The sequence below is a fragment of the Drosophila teissieri genome, chromosome 2L, assembly GCF_016746235.2.
Source record: "Drosophila teissieri strain GT53w chromosome 2L, Prin_Dtei_1.1, whole genome shotgun sequence".
In the NCBI taxonomy this organism is placed as follows: Eukaryota; Metazoa; Arthropoda; class Insecta; order Diptera; family Drosophilidae; genus Drosophila; species Drosophila teissieri.
The window spans coordinates 11645444-11663883 of NC_053029.1; the positions used below are offsets into that span (position 1 = coordinate 11645444).

General features: G+C 42.2%; 4 protein-coding genes across 4 annotated transcripts; 1 reads left to right on the forward strand and 3 right to left on the reverse strand.

Annotated features, from left to right (window-relative positions):
* LOC122617718 (histone acetyltransferase KAT7) lies at nucleotides 1-10733 on the reverse strand. Its single transcript, XM_043793679.1, has 8 exons — nucleotides 9866-10733; nucleotides 9149-9774; nucleotides 8925-9082; nucleotides 8491-8863; nucleotides 5428-5533; nucleotides 769-926; nucleotides 615-710; nucleotides 1-557 (listed from the first exon to the last, which is right to left on the reverse strand). Exons 1-8 carry the CDS (start codon nucleotides 10665-10667, stop codon nucleotides 441-443), a joined length of 2436 nt encoding a protein of 811 aa, XP_043649614.1. The 5' UTR covers nucleotides 10668-10733; the 3' UTR covers nucleotides 1-440.
* Nucleotides 10734-11465: 732 nt separating this feature from the next.
* LOC122625859 (accessory gland protein Acp29AB) lies at nucleotides 11466-12410 on the reverse strand. Its single transcript, XM_043805893.1, has one exon. It carries the CDS (start codon nucleotides 12374-12376, stop codon nucleotides 11528-11530), a length of 849 nt encoding a protein of 282 aa, XP_043661828.1. The 5' UTR covers nucleotides 12377-12410; the 3' UTR covers nucleotides 11466-11527.
* Nucleotides 12411-13525: 1115 nt separating this feature from the next.
* On the forward strand, nucleotides 13526-14680 carry LOC122616525 (SOSS complex subunit B homolog). Its single transcript, XM_043792010.1, has 2 exons — nucleotides 13526-13748; nucleotides 13821-14680. The coding sequence occupies exons 1-2, from the start codon at nucleotides 13617-13619 to the stop codon at nucleotides 14301-14303; spliced, it is 615 nt and encodes a 204-aa protein (XP_043647945.1). The 5' UTR covers nucleotides 13526-13616; the 3' UTR covers nucleotides 14304-14680.
* A 59-nt stretch (nucleotides 14681-14739) lies between these two features.
* LOC122616534 (probable trehalose-phosphate phosphatase C) lies at nucleotides 14740-18243 on the reverse strand. Its single transcript, XM_043792021.1, has 4 exons — nucleotides 18084-18243; nucleotides 17693-18017; nucleotides 17256-17442; nucleotides 14740-15207 (listed from the first exon to the last, which is right to left on the reverse strand). Exons 1-4 carry the CDS (start codon nucleotides 18146-18148, stop codon nucleotides 14954-14956), a joined length of 831 nt encoding a protein of 276 aa, XP_043647956.1. The 5' UTR covers nucleotides 18149-18243; the 3' UTR covers nucleotides 14740-14953.
* Nucleotides 18244-18440: the final 197 nt, after the last annotated feature.

The window sequence follows — 18440 nt, forward strand, 5'->3', positions numbered from 1 at the left end:
TTCGTTTTGAGAATTTCACTATGTAACTTAAGACTCTAATTACTACAATTCTAAGCTACCAACAAGTACAGACACAGACACGTACATATGTTTACAATAGGCTGGCCTTAAGATCTACCAACAAATATTAAAAAAGTTGAGATAAAAGCTCCTTAAAAACCATTCTCCAATTGTTGTCGGCCTCGATATACCACAGTATCATGGCTGGGGAAGTGGATTTACATAAAGTATTTTAGATTAAGGCATATATCGGCTAAGATAAATGCAAATAATTATTATTTTAGCAAGGTAATCAAGCCAAGATTGACGAGGAACGGAGATGTGGTTCCTTAGGAGTCCACCCAAAAATAAAATCGTTGAAATCAGGAATTCGGAGCCAAGGATTCGTCATCGTCGTCGGCGTCCGCAAAGCATGCCCGGGCATGCTTCCAACCACGTGGTTATGGAGATGAGCTCGGCTGGATATTGATGAAGGGCTGCCATCTCAAGCAGGAGTCGTCGATCTTGGGGAAGGTTCCTCTTCGTTTCACCCTCTCCTCGTACTCATCCAAAACGTCCTGGAAAGAAGCATAGATCAGTTTGGGTATTCCTTTCAGTTCACTTTAAGCTCTTACCTGCTTTTTGAGCACTATGTGCTTGCCCTTCCAGTACTTCATCATGCCGAGAGCTTGAAGGGTGCTCACAATGTCGTATGAGTATATCGCAGTTTCCTAAACAGGCATTATATTATATTTTGTATTTATAAAAATGTTTTTCAAACAAACTCACCTGCGAAACATCCTTGATGGCGATCGTGTTGCCCGATCGATTGCACAGGTAGTCCAGGAGCACATCCTTCCAGTATGAGCGGTACGAGATCAGGCCCAGATCGGAAAGAGGTTTCTCCGGCGAGCCGATTTTTCCCTCCACGCGGGTCAGCAGATAGCCTGCAAGTAAGCCGGAAAGGATGCGGATGCGGGTTAAAAAATAGACCCCAAGAAGTATGCTACAGATAGAGGCGCAACGGAGTTCCTCGAGTTCCGGCGTATTATTTATGGTGACCAACTTTGGGCCCGCCCTCTGCCTGGCCAGTGTGTGTGTGTGTATATGTGTGCTTAAGTGTGTTCGTGTTGTGTCTAGACAGGATTCCGCAAAGTATTCAAGGGGATCCGCGGGCAGGGGATCCACATTTAAGCAACGTTCTGGCGTACATTCAACCCAACGACAGTGTCACCCCCGAAGGACCCACCCCAAGAAAATACACGCTGGATTCTAGAGCCGTCTGGCAGCAACAATTCCCGTCTCTAGATAACAACAACAACACGGCGGACAGCAGGACGGCGGGCGGGGAGAAGCAGCAGCAGCAACAGCAACAATGAGTGCAAGCTAAGTAAATTGACGAGGACGAGAGAGCGAGGACACAACACAAAATCCACTGAGGCAGGCTCGGGAAAAAAACAGTTAGCAGAAGAAGAGGAGGCAAATAGGAGCAGAGCGAGAGAGGAGCACAGCACCATGGGCGTAGTTAGCGTGAATTATCAATACGCCTAAAAGTAGGCAATGCTTTGCTACGGAAGGTTGGAAATTACAAAATGAAATTATTTGGTTCTTTATTATTTATTGCAGTGAATGCTATTTTCCTTTCCAGGATAACTGATATTTTTGGATTTGCTCCCCCCTACTCCTCCCATGGCGCCAGCTGTGGAGCAACGGGAGAGAGAAATGGGAGAGCAGGACTCACTCAATGGCAGACGGCAGACACAGCTGAGAAGGCAGACGGAATAGGCGGGAAGGAGGAAAAACAGCATGGGGCAGGGGGAAGAATTCTGCTGACTGACTGGACGAGCGCAGGGTTGAACGCACACAAGCAAAAGTAAACGCAGCGCTTCGCTTTTTGCCCACCGAGCACAGTGGAACCAAAATAATAAAACAATATGGACTAGGAGTCCCAACTCTTTTGAAATACTATCAACAGAAGGACCCTTAGATAGACTCGTAATGCCAGTCCTTTTATATATACTTACATATATACAATGTTAAGTTTAGCATAAAAATTTTTGGATAATTATAAAATTAAAAAACATTAAGATGATCGGTTAGGTGTATCCTTTTGGTCTCGAACCACTGTGCGCAGTATTTTATGCAGTTCGAGGGGCAGCCCCCTCGTCCTGCTCTGGATGCGACTTTTGGCCAGAAGAGGGCGTTTTCGGGTGGCACTTTGATTTCTTTGTGCCGCACTTCGTCTCGCTTCTTGCCCCCCTCCCCCTACACCAAGCCATGATAAATCCTGACGCAGCGAGAGGAGAGGGCGGTGTTGGTGCGAGCGAAAGGGGGAGTGTGGGTGAGAACGTCGAGACGACTTTATCGATCCATTCTGATTCGCACAGTCAAGCTCTCGCTCTCGCTCTTGCTCGCACTTGCACACTCGCCGCTGACGCAGCAACATTGTTGTTGCATAGCCACAGGCGCTGCGAACGAGCAGTAATGAGTTAAAGAATGAAAATTTACACTAAATGTGCAAAAGGGGACGGCGACTTCAACTTTAACTCAAATTAGCAAGGCTCTAATTATTATTTCTATGCGTTTTTCTTGTTTTTTATGCAGCTGCCAGAGTGTGGAAAGCAGTGAGTAATGAGCAGCGAGAGAGCGAAACAAAGAGAGAGTAACCGTTACTCGCTCTTTTGTGCTCGCCAAAGAGGACGACGCCCTTTCATTGTGACCTGTCCTGACCTTTGTTGTCTGCCGCCAACAGTTGTTGTTTTTGTTGCTCTTCTGGTGTTGTTGTGTCTGCTAAAATTCATCTACAGTCAAGCTTCTATAAACAGTCATTACCCAGTATAACTCATTCAGAAACTTATTCCTGTTTCCCAAAAATATTTAATTTTTTAACACTACCAGGCAACTAATCCGTTTGAAATATGTTTTTTATGTTATAAACACATTCTTAATCTTACAAAATCCAGATTTCATGTCAATTCTCCAAGATATTAGGTTTGTTAACTTTCGCTTAAGAGATTAAGAATTTGTACTATTATCATCAATGTTTACTTTAATGAATCCCCACTGTAAGGGCTTTTTGCCGGTATGTTGCTTATGCGGGGCTCCCAAAAGATAAAAGCAAACTTTAAGCGGCACGTTTCGTATATTTTTTGGCAACTTGGGTAAATTTTGTTTGTGGGTTTTTAGAAAGTTTCGTTAATTAATGCAGTAGGTGGCAACCCTTGTGCGGCCCCTGTAAACTTGGCCCCCTCATTTGCATTTTGCGTGCTGCATTTTGTACACCTGGACATACGTAAATGCTGTATGGCCGTACCGCTCTTACACACATGGCTAGATCTGTTCGATTTTCGGGACTGGTGGGTTAAGTTAACCCCTGTCTGTCTGCATATTCCTTCCACCTGCCATGTGCAAAATAAGCAATTCCAGTTAATAATGACGAAAATGATTTGCACGTCGCCCCATGCGGCGTTTACATACAACAAAATAATTTTAATGTGAGAAAATGTAATTTAAAAAATAATATATATAATTGCGACAGTTCTCGTGCCGAGTTGTCTTTTTATACCGTGATTAAACTTTAGTGGAAGCTTTGAAAAACTGTTTGAACCAAAATTTGATATTTCAAATATCAATTAAAATTCTTTTAGTTGGAAGAGCTCCTTATAATAATATATTATCTACTGCGGCTATGGAAAAGGAAAATTGTAGAAACAAATGTTGTAAGTGGTTAAAGATAGTGATGGATCGTGATAGATTTGAGGCCGAAGCCTACACCACTTTAAAATATACCGCGATCACCTATCCCCCAATAAAATATCATTTTATTACAAAATAACTATAACTACCTGTTAAAGTAAGCGCCACAATACAAAAAATAAAATAATTAATCCAAGCTCTAACACAAAGCTCTTATTTAAAATTAGAATTATACCAGATTTTCCTAAGATAGATTAGATTAATCAATTATTTTCCGTGCACCTCACTCGCTCTCTCAACATAACTTCCGCTCCCTTCTCTCTCTCTCTCTCTCTCTCCATGGTTGACCATTACTCTTTTTGCCGGCCGGCACTTGGCTTTGTGTCTGTGGGCTTTCGCGTGTGTCTGTGTAAGGTCAATGTCGTTTCGCTCGCTCTTTCGTTCGTTCATTACCGCCCAACCCCCCTAACCACCTCAGCAACCTTCCACGCCCCACGCCCGTGGCATTGCATGTATTGACTTTACATAGACACAAATGCCGCCGCCTCTGCCGGCTTCGCGGTCGGCGTCGACGCCATAGCGAATGTAAATGTATGACTCAAGACTCTCTTTGTCTCCCCCCTCCGTGCCCCTTCCTTCCGCTCTTTGATGGCTGGGTAATTCTTTTTCTCATAATTTTTTACTTAGCTACCTTTTTTTTGGGGCTGTGTGTGTTTTTATTGTCTAGTCTGTGGGCTTGGATTAATTTTAAACAATTTTCGTTGCAGCCGCTAAAAATTACTTATGCGATATGCAGTGCACCTGTGTGTGTCTACGTTTAATTGATGCAGAAATTGCATGTTCTGCACCTGGAGAAGAAGCAGAAGTGGAGATAAAGGTGGGGGAAAACTGCAATTGGAAAGCTGAGCCAAAGTCTCCTTCATGTTTGGCTTTTCTCATGCAATGATGATTACATTTCACACACACCTGCACACCACACCATACCACACACACACACTAATGACTCAGCGGAAGAAAGAGAAGGGGTACAAAGACTCAATAAAGCCAGAAAATTTTAGTGGCCAATATACTTTTTCACTAACAAGCCTCATTTAAGCCCAATTTCAGTGGAATCCTAACCACTTCGTCCGACGTAATTGATATCATATGATTTTCAGGGTCACTGTGGTCTTCCAGTGAAAGAATTGCGCAGAAGAGACCACAGAAGAATTCGTCGTTCGGAGTTGATTAAACTTTTAATCGGTTCACAATGAAGAAACATATTCGCTTCCCATTCTTTTAAATTATTAGACTAACAGTTTTTGATTAACATTAAATATTTAAGATAAAATGTTTAAAATTTAAGTTTTCTTGTGAAAAGCTTCTTGGGAATTTTTAGCTTAGCAGCTAATCAGTCGAAGATTAAGATTTAATCAACAAGAAATTATTCAGTTAATAAGAAGCCAGTATCAGAAATTAATAAGAACCATTATTTCTTAGTTTGAGTCTGAAGTCATAATATCACAAGATAAAGTTCGTTGGAAGCATAGTAAGATACATAAATCCAATGCATTTCCTTGCATAATTGTTGTAGATTTAAATGGCTTTAAGAAAATGGAAAAATCTTAGGAGGCAAATCCTCTATGCCATTTTTACTAGACAAATAGTTGTAGTACTATCATAAATAAGTGCAACAGGTGCCATAACCTTGTAAGAAAATCCCCTTAACTGTACCAAACTGCATAAACCATTCTTAAGATTTGTAAAACTTACTGAAATCGATGAGTAATCTCCCATAACCTTTTCGCTGATAAGGCGGCAATGTTAAGATACAGGACACATTGTAAAACGAGTTCTTCTCCTGCAGGAAGGGAATATGCTGCAAGTATAAAAAGAAATGTAGTGAATAAATTAACAAATTAGAAATACCAATAAACCAGGTATTTATCTGCGGTAATTTAGGGATTTCACTAATCCAGTTAAAAGTAAGCAAAGGTTAGCGCACATATTATTAAAATCGAATCAATTACAAAGATTCAAGAACAATGGCAGACGCTAATGGAGTGGGGAAAATGATGCTTGGGGTTGGGAAAAATCGACGAAAAGTGGCATGGGAAAAGCTTCAGAGTTGGGGGATCAGACAGACATTTTCCAGACAAAAGATGAGGGGAAATGGGGCCCTTGCAAGTGGCAGAGATGATGGCAACATTTATCTGTCGCTTTTGGCTTTTTTCGGCAGTTCAATGACCAGCAAAATTAAATGAATCGATAGACAGCCAGCGCCAGAGACAGTCAGACAGAGATGGCTGCAACGGTGGGAAAGAGATGGCCACATTGGCGAGAGAACTGTGCGTAAATACATAAACATACGCACATACATACACACACATACATATGTAGCTGCTGCAGGAGCAGCACCAGGACCACGAGTCTGGGGATCGGGATATATACGCAAGACAGACTGACTCGTACATATGGATGGATATAGCCATGCCCAGCCCCCCCCCCCCCCCCCCCCCCCATCCCTTCTCACGGTCATTGCCAAAAAAAACAATCCCCTGCAGAACACACAGTGCCAAAATCATTCTGAAATTGCAACATTTATGTGCTTTAAATTTATATTTTAAGATGATTTTAAGAAGATTTCAAAGGGAAAGTTTAGTCCACATGAGGAATAGAGTCTTCAAATAATAAGTTACCATATTATTAGTGAATATGATATGTAGGGTGAATTACCCAAGAAGTCCCTAAGTAAAAGAATATTTTAAAAGCACCTAAAACTCATTTAAATGTCCACGCTTTTATTGCTGTGTGCTGGATCTGGAATATGGCAACAATTCGGAAATTCGTTTATGTACACTGCAGGTTTTTCATTTTGATTTTCCCTTTGTAGTACGCCTGCTTTTTGTTTTCTGAGGTCGGTTTTTTTTTTGCTCGTTTTTCCTTTGTCTGCCCTGATGTCTGGGAACGCAACCACATAGCAGAGGAGTCGTCCCTGTTTCCCAATCTGATCCCCCCCGTCAACACCCCGAGATCCTTCACCCCGGATTTTCCTGGCCCAGCCCGGGCAATCGCAGTTTTGTGGAGCAGGCGCAGACGCAGAATCGGAATTGGAATCAGAAATTCCCGGACCCGGCCCAGAGGTGCACGACCTCAATCGTGTACCCAGCATCCGAGCATCGGAGCAGCGTGCCCTGCCTGCCAATCCAACTCCCTACTCCAATCCTCGGTGTCTGGCTGCTGTCTGGACCCCGTTTTGGAGTCAGAGAGTTGGAGGTTAACTGCGGCACAAAGGATTGCCGAAAATTATCACCGCCAAACGGAAAGGAGTTGGGTGTCCACTCGAGTTTATACGCAGCCTAGTTGGCAGATGCAATGTCATGATTTAAGGATAAAGCTTTGATCCAATTTCTATATATATTTTTACTAAGTTAGTCACAGATACGACTTTTAAAATATTAATTAATAACTTTTTAAATGACTCGAAATATTATTCAAAAGCTGTTATATGATATGATTCCTAACTTTTCTGAAATAGTTTTAAAAATGTTTCACTATCTCCGTTCAAATACATTCTTGAAACATTTCCCTCGGATTATATTTCGTCTCCCATGGCAGTAAAGAAATTATGAATGTCCCAGCACGTAGCGTAGTAAATATATGTAAACTTGTAGTATGTGTACAAACTACCAAATTCTGACTGCCTCGGGATGCTGCGCCAGCACTGCGAGGGTTCACAAAAGGATTTCCAAAGAGGGGCATCATCAGCAGCAGGAGCAGGAGCAGGAGAATCGGGAGCGCAGCGGGAGGAGCTGCTGCAGCATCAGCCAACGACATGCGCAATTTGTAACACAAACCCAGTCTCTGCCAGCGCCCAAAAACTTTCTGCATTCTGCAGTAAAACTGCAAACCGAAGGTGGGCTCCCCAAAGCCCGTGAATGTATCGCCGGACCCGTATATTCCGTATTCCGTACTCCGTATATTCTGGGGGAGGTCAAGAAACCGTGGCTGCTTTTTAAAGCCAGGGGAAATGACTCTCTCGTTCGCGCTTCTTGTTTCTCTCTGTCTGTTGCTTATTTACCCGAAAACGTTGACAAAAAAATTAAATGGAAAAATCATCTGGTTTTCGGTGGGCATGGTCAAGGCAGGGCCACTGTCTCTGCCTCTGAACACAACCATGCAACCATATAGTCTGGTTGGCGGTACATACAAGTATGTACCGTACATGGGTTGTGGCTGCCGTTCAGAGTCTGGGATGCCGGCTTCTACATTCCTCGCATCTCTATACCGTCTCCAGACATAAAGGAATCATAAAACTGTAAAATGTTATTATTCAATTTTATGCCAGAGAATAACCATAAAAGTTCGGAAGCATTCTGGTGCACGATTGAGGCGTGACTATTCAAATTATAAGCAATTAGGAATCGAAATCATTAAAGCAGGATACACCTTTCCGGTTATGGGTTTCATTTGCGAAGGAATTCATGGGAGCAGTAGTGTTTGTAGTTAAGAAGATAACTTAAAATAAGCTCTGCAAGCAATGCAGCTCCCTATTACGCTCCTTATTAAATATTCTACTTATTTTGCACACATATGTAACTATGTAACTCAACTCAAATCATCAAAATCAATTTTAGATGAATAATTCAGTTATAAGACTTAAACGTTTTTCGGCGTTGCATGTGTATGCATATTAATATTTTATACATGGATGAGAAACTGGAAAATCAAAGTGAACAATTTATATCACCTGCGTAATGTTTAATTTCGAAATGAAGTATATCGTTATTTGTTTGTATTAGCATAATAAGAATTATAATTAAATACTTCACTTACCTTGCTGAAATAACCAACAATATGGCATCCGTCCACATCGGCCAGCGTCATAATGTAGAAAAGGAAGGGCTCCACATCGTAGTAGAGGGTTTTGTGATCCAGGAAGAACTTTGCCAGCAGGCACAGATGTTGACAGTATTGCTTATATCGTTTCCCGTCCACCTGCCACACCTGTAGTTTGCCCTTGCGGTATATCTCATCGCCCGGCGGATGCCGCCAAACGCATTTCTCGGCATGCCGCTTAATGCCCGTCTCTGACTTTTGGTAGCGCAGGCAGAACTCGCAGATATACATTTTGGGCAGGCGGGCAGCATCGTCCGGATAGGGGGATTGATACCAGACCTTCATCTTGTACTTGCCCATGCTGATATATCTGTCATACGAAAGAGTTGCAATTGGATAATCTTGAGTTTGTTATATTACTAAACACTTACTTTATTCCCTTTCCCACGGGCAGGTCCTTGAGTTCGTCCTCTATCCTCTCGGAGGCTTGAGCTTGCGCTTCCCGGAACAATTGCAAATCATAGTCAGGCACCAGGCCCGACAGATTTGGTTCCCGGTCCTCATCCGTTACGTCTTTTTCCAGTTTAACCTGAAGAGGGTAATGAAATAATTGGCAATAAACTAATATTGATTTTTATATTAGTTGTATTCTCACCTTTGAGTCTAAAAAATTATTATTCGCCGGCTTGAAGTTAGCCCTTGACTCGCGAATCTTGGCCAGAAACTCGCGCTGCTCGGGCGAGAGCGTCTTGAGATTGGTGTTTTGGTTACCCGGCGCTGTGACGATGTTGACGGGCATCTTTAGTCGCTGTTCATTCCTCAGTTTTCTTTCATTGGCCCGCTCTTTGCACTCCGAGGCGGACATGTTGTGGTAGATAGGACAGGCCTCTGGCAAAAAGTGCTTGTCCAAGTTGCCACTCAGGTGACCGGATGAATCGCAGCCCTCGATGGGACACTTCTTTTCAGTCTGGGTAATAGGCGACACGGGTCGGGATTTAATAGAGCTCAGGACTCCACTGCTGATTCCCATGGGTTCCCTTTTCACCTTGCTTTTGGTGACGTTCAAATTCGAGGGCGCTGGCTTTTTGGCGGCACTTTTCGAGATCATAATTTTGTCATCTTCTAGGTCGCCGTCGGATTCCGAATCGGTGTCCTGTTTGGGCTGCTGTTTTGTCCTTCGCATGCTGAGTGAACGCGTGAGTTTCCTCATGGGATTGGCCTTGTCTTTTCGCTCTTCTTCGCTGTCGGAGTTTTGCATTTTTGGAGGACCGCTCCTCTTACCTGTTGCAATAAAAAAAAAAATTACATTTTATTTGATGATTACTATTAGTACCTATTGATCAACATTAAAATCTTGATATACCCTGCCTACCTTTAGCTCCTCCTTTTACTGGCTGCGAGCTGTAGGAGTTGCTGGAGTCAGTTCCCTCAGATTCGCTCCCTGAGCTTGATTCATCGCCTGAGTTGGAGCCACTTTCGGAGCCCGAACTGCCGTCACTGCTGATCACCGGTCCTCCTCCGTTTTTCTTCGCCGGGGGCAGTTTTCCTCGGATTTGTTTAGGCCTCACCGTGCTGGCCATTTTGAGGGGAACCTTGCGGCCGTTCTTGACGATCTTCATGGAGTCATCAGTACTGTTGGACGAGGAGGAGAGCGAGGGTCGTTTGCCCTCGCCGTTCTCCAGTGATCGGTTGGTGTTGTTGTTTGCTGCTCGCTGGGTAGGATTGCTGGGTTTGTTAGCTGGATTGCTGGGCTTGTTGACGGACGCGGGTGGTTTCCTTCTGGCTGCAGAGGCGGCAGCTGCTGCTGTTACTGTGGAACTGCCCATGGCACGAGAGTTCTTCTTGGCCGGCGGCGCCGAATCCTCATCCTCGTCGTCGTCGCTGGAGAGTTTACTTTTGGGAGGATTGGCTACTTTTCTGCCGGGGGGCGCTACATTCGGCTTGGATTTCTCCTCCGCCGCCGAAGGAGCAGGCTTTCTTCTCTGTGCATTTCCGGAATTCGTTTGTTGTTGCGTTTGCGTCTGGGATTTGGCGGAGGAATTCGTGGATGGCTTCTCCTCCGGCGTCGCACTGCTGGAATCCGTGTCCGAGCTGCTGCCTGTCTCCGAACTGGTGGATCCGCTGGTGGAGGAGCTGCCCGACTCCGAGCTGCTGCTGCCGGACTCCAAGGCCATTTTTGTATCGCAGAACGTTTTTCAATATTTGTACACAAAAATGCCTGTTTTCTTGTATTGTTTTGATTAGAGTGACCAGAGGAATGCCATGGGAATTGGACATACTATCGGAAGACAAGGCGCTAGAGATGCGCAGTTAGTGCAGACAAATATCGCATTCTAACGCTATTTTAGCTAAACAAATTTTAAATTGTATACAAACCTTACTTAATTGCCTATTATATAATATTACAATATTACATATGTTTATAGTTTTTATTAGTATGACATCTACCAATTAACATTTTAATTATTTTTTGTTCTTTCTTACAATTTTTAGTTTTCTAATTAATTAGTTTTTTAATTAAAATTTCATTCCCATTTCTTTTTAATAAATTTAACAATTTGTCTTTTATTTCTTGTTTAAACGTCATGTGATGTTTTAATGTATGAAGCATTGTAAATTTTGGTTGCAATAAATTAAAGAGGTAGCAATCTAAATTTACGACGTGGGGGATTCAAAATCCTAAAGTACAATAAACTAGATAACAGCAATCTTCTACGCGTATTACTCATTTCCGAAAATTTATTTACGGCGCCATACTGATGAATATCTACGACAATTCAAAACGAAATTTTCTGATTGCGTAAATTCTTAGTCATTTAAAATAATTGGCTCTAAACCAGGTTAAAAATATATTTGATTGCTGAATGCGGTTTATTATTAAGCATTCTCTAAATTTTGAACCTTCTTAAATGGTCTCCATTTTCAACCACTAAGAAATTTTGTAACGACTTTACCAAACCACTGTGATTTTCAGTGAAATATATTAAAGTACGGGAATATTTATTTATACATGTTTAGTCTTGATACATTAAAACTAGACATCAGTGTCCGATTGGCAAATAAAGTGCATAAGGTCAGTGGTGCAGGATAGAACAATCATTACGTTCTCGTGCCCATAAACGTAGGCGCAGTGCTGGGTGGGATTGTTATACTTGGGTTCATTTTTGCGCCACCTGAAGTAGGTGGCTCGTTTGCCCGAGGCCAAGGATATAAACTCGCCCTGTTTGGCCAGATCGTTGACTCCCAGCCAGTAGTTCGCCTTGTTCAGTTGGGTCGCTATGGCATTGTACTCCTGCTCATTTTGGAAGGCTGCGAGGTGGCCACCCATGTCAATACACATCTGCTCGGCGGTCCTCCAGTTCACCAGTAAATTGTGTTCGATGTACAAATACCTCGATCCAATCTGTTGGTATCTTTGCAGCACGAGTTTCCTTTCGATCTCGGATAGAGTCTTCTGGATGGCTGTCAACTGGCTTGCCGTGCTCTTCTGTCCATCTTTCAACTGACTACCCAGGGCTGTTTGATTGCCTTCTATGTCCTTCAGTCTTTGCTCAAGATTCTGGGGAATTGCCTTCGTAAGATTTCTCACAAGGAGTGCGCTGTGGGTTTCTATTTGGATTTGTGTCTCCGTCAACTGGTCTCCTATCTGGTCCAGTTTCGCCACAGTTTCATTAAGTTTCACTTCGCAGGTTCCCCGATCCTGTTGCTCCTTCGAAAGGTGATCGATGACCGGCTGCAGTGCGGATACACAGTATGCACTGCACTGGTTCGCAGGATCGGACAATAGACACACGTAGCGCCTGCCATCCTGGGCTTCGATCAAGGATCCGTAAGGATACAGCAAAACAAATGCGCACAAAATAATTTTCGTAGACCTAAGCATTGTGTACAACCACTGAGGCTAAAACTTGATAATGAACTGATACTGAAATCGTCGGACTTTTTAAAGACCCGGGAATATGGTTGATAAGCATATTTGATCTTCTTATTAATATTGTCACAAGAAATTTGATATGGCATAATAAGTTATCATTATTTGTAAAGCTTTGTCAGTATAGTATAATATATAGGTGTAAATTAGATATGAATGTCTCCCACGCCTAACATATTGACACTTCATTTCCGAAATGAACGCTAGAGTCAAGTTGCTCGACTATCAGATGCCCGTTACTAAGAGAATTACTGAGAACATTAAAAATTTTTTCGGATTATCCACCGATTCTGGCAATTCGTGTCAAACTTTTAAAACATACTTGCGCTGCTTCTACGTCTCTCGAATCTGCACGTTTAGTTTTAACTTTCTAGATTTTGAGTTCCCGAGATCACTCCGTTTATACGGACATACGGACGGACATGGCCGGATAGTCTAGTGATCCGGATTAAGTATTCCACTTGTCTGTTACAAACATCTCATCGAGTCAAGTATACCCTTTTACTCTACGAGTAACGTGTATACCGATTACAAAATAATCACCACTATTTTTAAAGTAATATATTATATATGGCCAATTTACCCAGTTTTCTGTGCGTAAACGGCTCTGAAGGCTTCTAATTAAATTATCTGGTTAATTGTGGATTTTATCTATGCGCCAGAGCTCTATGGTATATTTTTAGATAATTGACAGCTAGCACAGTCAGAAACTTACAATGATTCATTCACATTCGCTGTGTGCTTCCCGGAAATGAAAAAGCTTTTTTATCTAGATCCACCCAACTTTAGTTTTTGCAATTAAATTTGTTGCTATTATGTTACTTTTTGAATTATTATTATGGTTTTTATTGAAAGATATAAATTGATAACGTTATTGTTGTTTCTAAATATAATGTTATTTCTTCGTTGCATTAGAATGTGATGATTGATTAAGAAAACTATTTAAACTTTTTTAATTTACTGTAAGATAAAAAAATATATGTACATATATGAAACAATTCATATGGCGAAAAAAAGATAGTAAAAAAAATTGTTTTGAAAAGATTCAATAAACATTTCCAGTGCAAGCTAAAATATTTTTTGCTGTTTTAGGCGCGGTCACACTAAAGCCGTCTAAACGTCTGGCAACGCTGCACAACGCCAAAACAAAACAAATAATTTTTGCACTTTCGAAAAACACACTCATTTTGCAATGTACAACGTGGAATGCATTCCCATTAAGGACATAAAGCCGGGTCTGAAGAACATCAATGTTATCTTCATCGTCCTGGAAGTGGGCGTGGCCACCGTTACAAAGGAAAACCGTGAAGTGCGGAACTTCAAGGTGGGTCAATTGTTGCATTACTCGCATAAAAACAAATAAAAACTATTAATAATAATAATAAACGTTTTCAAGGTGGGCGACCCCACGGCCTGCATCAATGTCTCGATTTGGGACGAGCCGGGCAAGCTGATAGCACCAGGCGATATAGTGAGACTGACTAAGGGCTACGCCTCCATCTGGAGGCATTGCTTGACCCTTTACTCCGGAAAGAACGGCGAGGTGTTCAAGATCGGCGAGTACTGCATGGTCTTCAACGAGAGCGTGAACATGAGTGAGCCGAAACGGGCAGAGCAGCAGGCGGTGACCAATCCCGCTGCTCCTCCGGCGGGACTGCCGGCCGGTAGTGGAGCTCCCGGTTTGCCCGCCAAGGTCGGTGCCACCGGCATTCCGCAGCCCGCGGTGGCTGCAGCACCAGGTGCTCCCGCCACCCAAAGCGCGGTGACCACTGCTCCTGCTGCGGCCCCAGCAAACGCACCCCAAACGACAACGAAACCGGGCACACGTGGCGGCCGTGGAGGTGGAGGACGTGGTGGCCTTAAAGGGGAGCGGCGATAAAGGGTATTGAGACGTGGAATAGGACCAGGAACTAAGCGAAGAAGAACCAAACTCTAACTGTATTGCATAGCTTAATAAGACATGTTTACACATCCCAAAAGATCAACGTTGTTCGGACCGGGATTTGGTATGTTATCTAGACTGTTTGGGCTTTATAATTTTCTTAATAAGTCTGCATTTATGAGCCTCATATATACCAGTTTATTATATTATTATGTATTTTAAAATTCAATTGTATCTTTTAATAGTAAAATTGTCTAAAACATAATGTTGGGATGTTCTAATACTATTTTAAGATATAATTTCAAAGACAATTAATTAGATTAATCTGACTTACCGATTCCGTGCAGCATTACTTCATACCGAAAATATAATTCATCTAATAAAGCTTTTAAAAGGCAGAACGAAGAGTAACTTAAAGAAAAGCACCCAAGTGTTAAGTTTAAAAAATGTTGTATTTATATTTTATTTGGCAAAATCAAAGACACAAAAAAGATTTCGAGAGCGATTGTCCAGCTAGTTTACAAGTAATTGCATTGACTTTAAGCCAACTGGACGTATCCTTCCTCTTTAGGTGTAATTATGATGTGTGTTGAGTGTATGAGTGTGCGTGGAATTTAGCTTAGGCTTAATATCCTCTGGCGATGGGCTTAGGCCTTCTTCTTCTTCTCGTAGTAGGCCTGGACGGCTTTCAGGAGATAACCAACTTCCTCGACGGTCTTGATCTGGTAGTTGGCATAGGTCTTCAGCGTGGGCAGCTCGGACACACGGAAGGTCTTGCCGATTCCGTGCAGCACCTTGATGGCATCCTCGTCGGTGGTATCGTCGCCCACGTAGACGATCTTCAGGTTCTTGGCCCAGTCGGCGTCGAACTGCTTCTCCAGGATCATCTTGGCACCCTCACCTGCAAAGGTAAAACGAAATTGGTAAAAAATGGATATTTCAATCTTGTATTGCAAACTAAACCATTCTTAAAATATTATTTTGGCATAAATGCAACCTGTGGTCAATTGAATGTTTCATATCTGTTGTGGAAGCCATGTGGAATGTATACAACCAGCTATGCACTGCTGGAATTCATCCAAAATCGCTCAATAAACAAGCGAGAACAATATTTTCAAATGTCTAATGTCTAAAATTCTTCTCGGCACACATCTTAGATCATATAAATCGCATGCAGCAGCAAAGAAACAGAACCGAATTCTTCCCCATCTTGTGTGAATTATTTTTAGGTGTCTACGTGGGCGGATCTTCTCTATTTTCCGTTTCGTAATTTCGGTTTGGCCAAGTAAGTGAGTGTTTGAATAGATGAAATCGAATCATTTAGCTGCCCCCTCGGTGTGCAGTAAAAATCAGTAGGTTTGTACATCAATTTAGAGCATTTGAACGGAATATTAATCTACCTCAGCTAATTATTTTAATTACTCTGCTTTCATTTTCCGTTGCTAGCGTTTAACGCCACATTTTTGTTTAATTGGTGACGCAGTCTATTCACCCATTTTCCACCTCCTTCCCGATCTGCTGCAGTTTTCTCTTATTTTTCAGACGGCACCAACAATTCTTCTCTTTTGTATGCGCCCCTCGAAAATATAGAATATTTTTCGAATTTCTGTCGGCTTTTACTTTTTGCAATCATTTCATTCTGGCCCCTATAAATTTATTGCCTTTGGAGGCGTACACAATCATAATTAATTTTTGATTTTCACGCATCTCATACACGAATATATCTGCTTAAATACGTTTCATGTATTTTGTCGCCACGGCTCATTGGCCTGAGCGACATTTCGGTTGGGAATGGGTTTCTGTCTTCTAGAGGACAGAGGTGACAAGTGGCGTCCATAAATCTCCTCAAGGGGAGTACGAATTTATTATACATATTTTTTCAGGAATTTCGGAATTATTTATCGTTTTTTGCTCGGATTAAAGTAGATCAATAATTGAGGATATGTTTAAATGCAGCCAGTGATTAAAAAATAGGTATTTTTTGGGTATTCTGATGGGCGGAAAAAATTTCAAATTAATAATTTAAGCATTCTAAAATGTTGTACTGATTTAACAAGTTAAACTACGTTATTTCAATAGTATTTTACAAGTTCATCAATAGAAATTATCTTTTTAATAATTTTGAAAATTTAAATTGGTAAATAGAATCTATTCAGTTGTAATCGATGTTTACCTATACCTTTAAAAATCTGTATATATCTGACTTATATATCTTATTAAAAGCACGGATCGTTAGTGGAAAACGTCATCAAATTAAATAGGTTTCGCTTGATTTTGGCTTCATTCATCTTTAGAAGAGCTAAAATTACAAACACCCCCGCCAAAGCGAAAAGTGTGTGTTTTCAATTGGAACAGAAAACTTTCCGCAAATATTGTGACTAGCGGCAAGAACAAGTGATGAAAAATTCGAGAAACGAAAGCGAAATCTTGTGTCTATGAGAAATTACACAGATATGTTAATTTATCATAAGGTATCGGGCGAGTGACTATATGAATATATAGAAGACGACAAGTATATATAGTTTTAGGCGCGCTTTTGACATCAGTTGGCTGCGGGATGTTTTGTCTACCGCCGCCTTGTGTATATATGTATATATGATTTTCTCAGACATTTTAAATTTGTCTGATTTTTGTGAGTGAACTTTCGAGCGGCGTGTGTGTGTGAGTGTGTTAAATTTTTCGTAGAAAATATATTTTTTTGTGAAAGACTCCCACGTTGAATTCCCATCGGGGTATAGAGAAAATAGAGAAATTTTAGCAATAATTAAATCATCGAAGCGTCGAGTCAAAAATCGAATTGTTCGAGCAGGTGCCGAAGTGCGGAAAACTGAAAGCTGAAAGGAATGCCATGGGGACAGCTTGCAAATGGATGGCAACAGTTGGCAAATTGTTTAACGATGACGGGTGTATTAATAGCCCCCTTTGGAGCATCTGGTGGACGCCACTAACCTTTGTCCCAGTTGACGCGGGGCTTGCCCTCCAGGGCGTAGGGCGTCTCGATCAGCTGGAATCCATGGGCCTGGATCAAGCCCTTGGCCTCGGCGATCAGCTTGGCCTTCAACTTGTCGGTGACGCCCTTGTAGTGATAGGTCACGGAGATCTTCTTGTCCTCCACCCAGGCACCGGAGCACACGACCTGTAGTACATTGAAATGGTTTAGTAAATGATCTGGCTTAAAGTTCCATCTCTTATCTAACTAATTTGTATCTCATTCAACTTAATTATTGTATGAATGTATCACATAACTTGAAACTTCCATCTACAACAGATTGTATCACTTTTTACGAACTTAGGTTAAGATAGAACCCTTTTTGACTTCTAGCTATATTCCTATATCTACTCAATATCCACCCTTGAGTAGCTAGACTCAAAAGTATATTACTTACCTTTTCCTTGAGCTCAGAAACCAGCTTGTTGTGCTTCTCCAGCAGCTCCTCGGGCATTTCGATCTTGAACTTCTTGCCGGAAGGATATTCGACCTCCAGGCCATGGTTGCCGGCATAGGTGACATTGGGGAACTTCAGGTGGTTCTTGATCTCGCTCAGTTCGCGACCGGAGAAGACGACCATGAAGATCTTCTCGTTGGCGGCCAGCTTCTTGATGTTGATCTCCGTATCCTTGGGCATGACGGACAGCTCCTCGGTGAGTGGGGCCAGGGTGCCATCGTAGTCCAGCAACAGGACCACCTGATCGGTTTCGGGGTTAATGAATCTGTCGAGGAAACGAAGCTCTTTAGATCCTTGAAGCTCCTGTGCGGCTGATCCTTTGAAAACTCACCCCTCGAGGGCCTTCACGTAGTCCTCCTCCTTCTTCAGCAGTGGTGCCTTCTTTTGCTCAGCCATTTTGGGATGTGTATCTCTGTTTCAGATTCTTTTGTATCTCACGGATATTGCGCGTCGTGCTGGACGTTCCTCGACCGATTTAATACTAATGACCAGCTATCCCCAGCAGCCATATATCGCCTGCGATCTATAAGTATCCGCGATCCAATCTGTTCTCTTTCTGCTTTTAGCCTCTCTCCAAGCGGATGGTGGCAACTCTGGCCTCGTACGTTGGCCAAGTAATTCCCACAATATTTATGAGGCATATGCGCATAAAAAAGCACATTCTATAATGGATCTTCGACTGTATGTG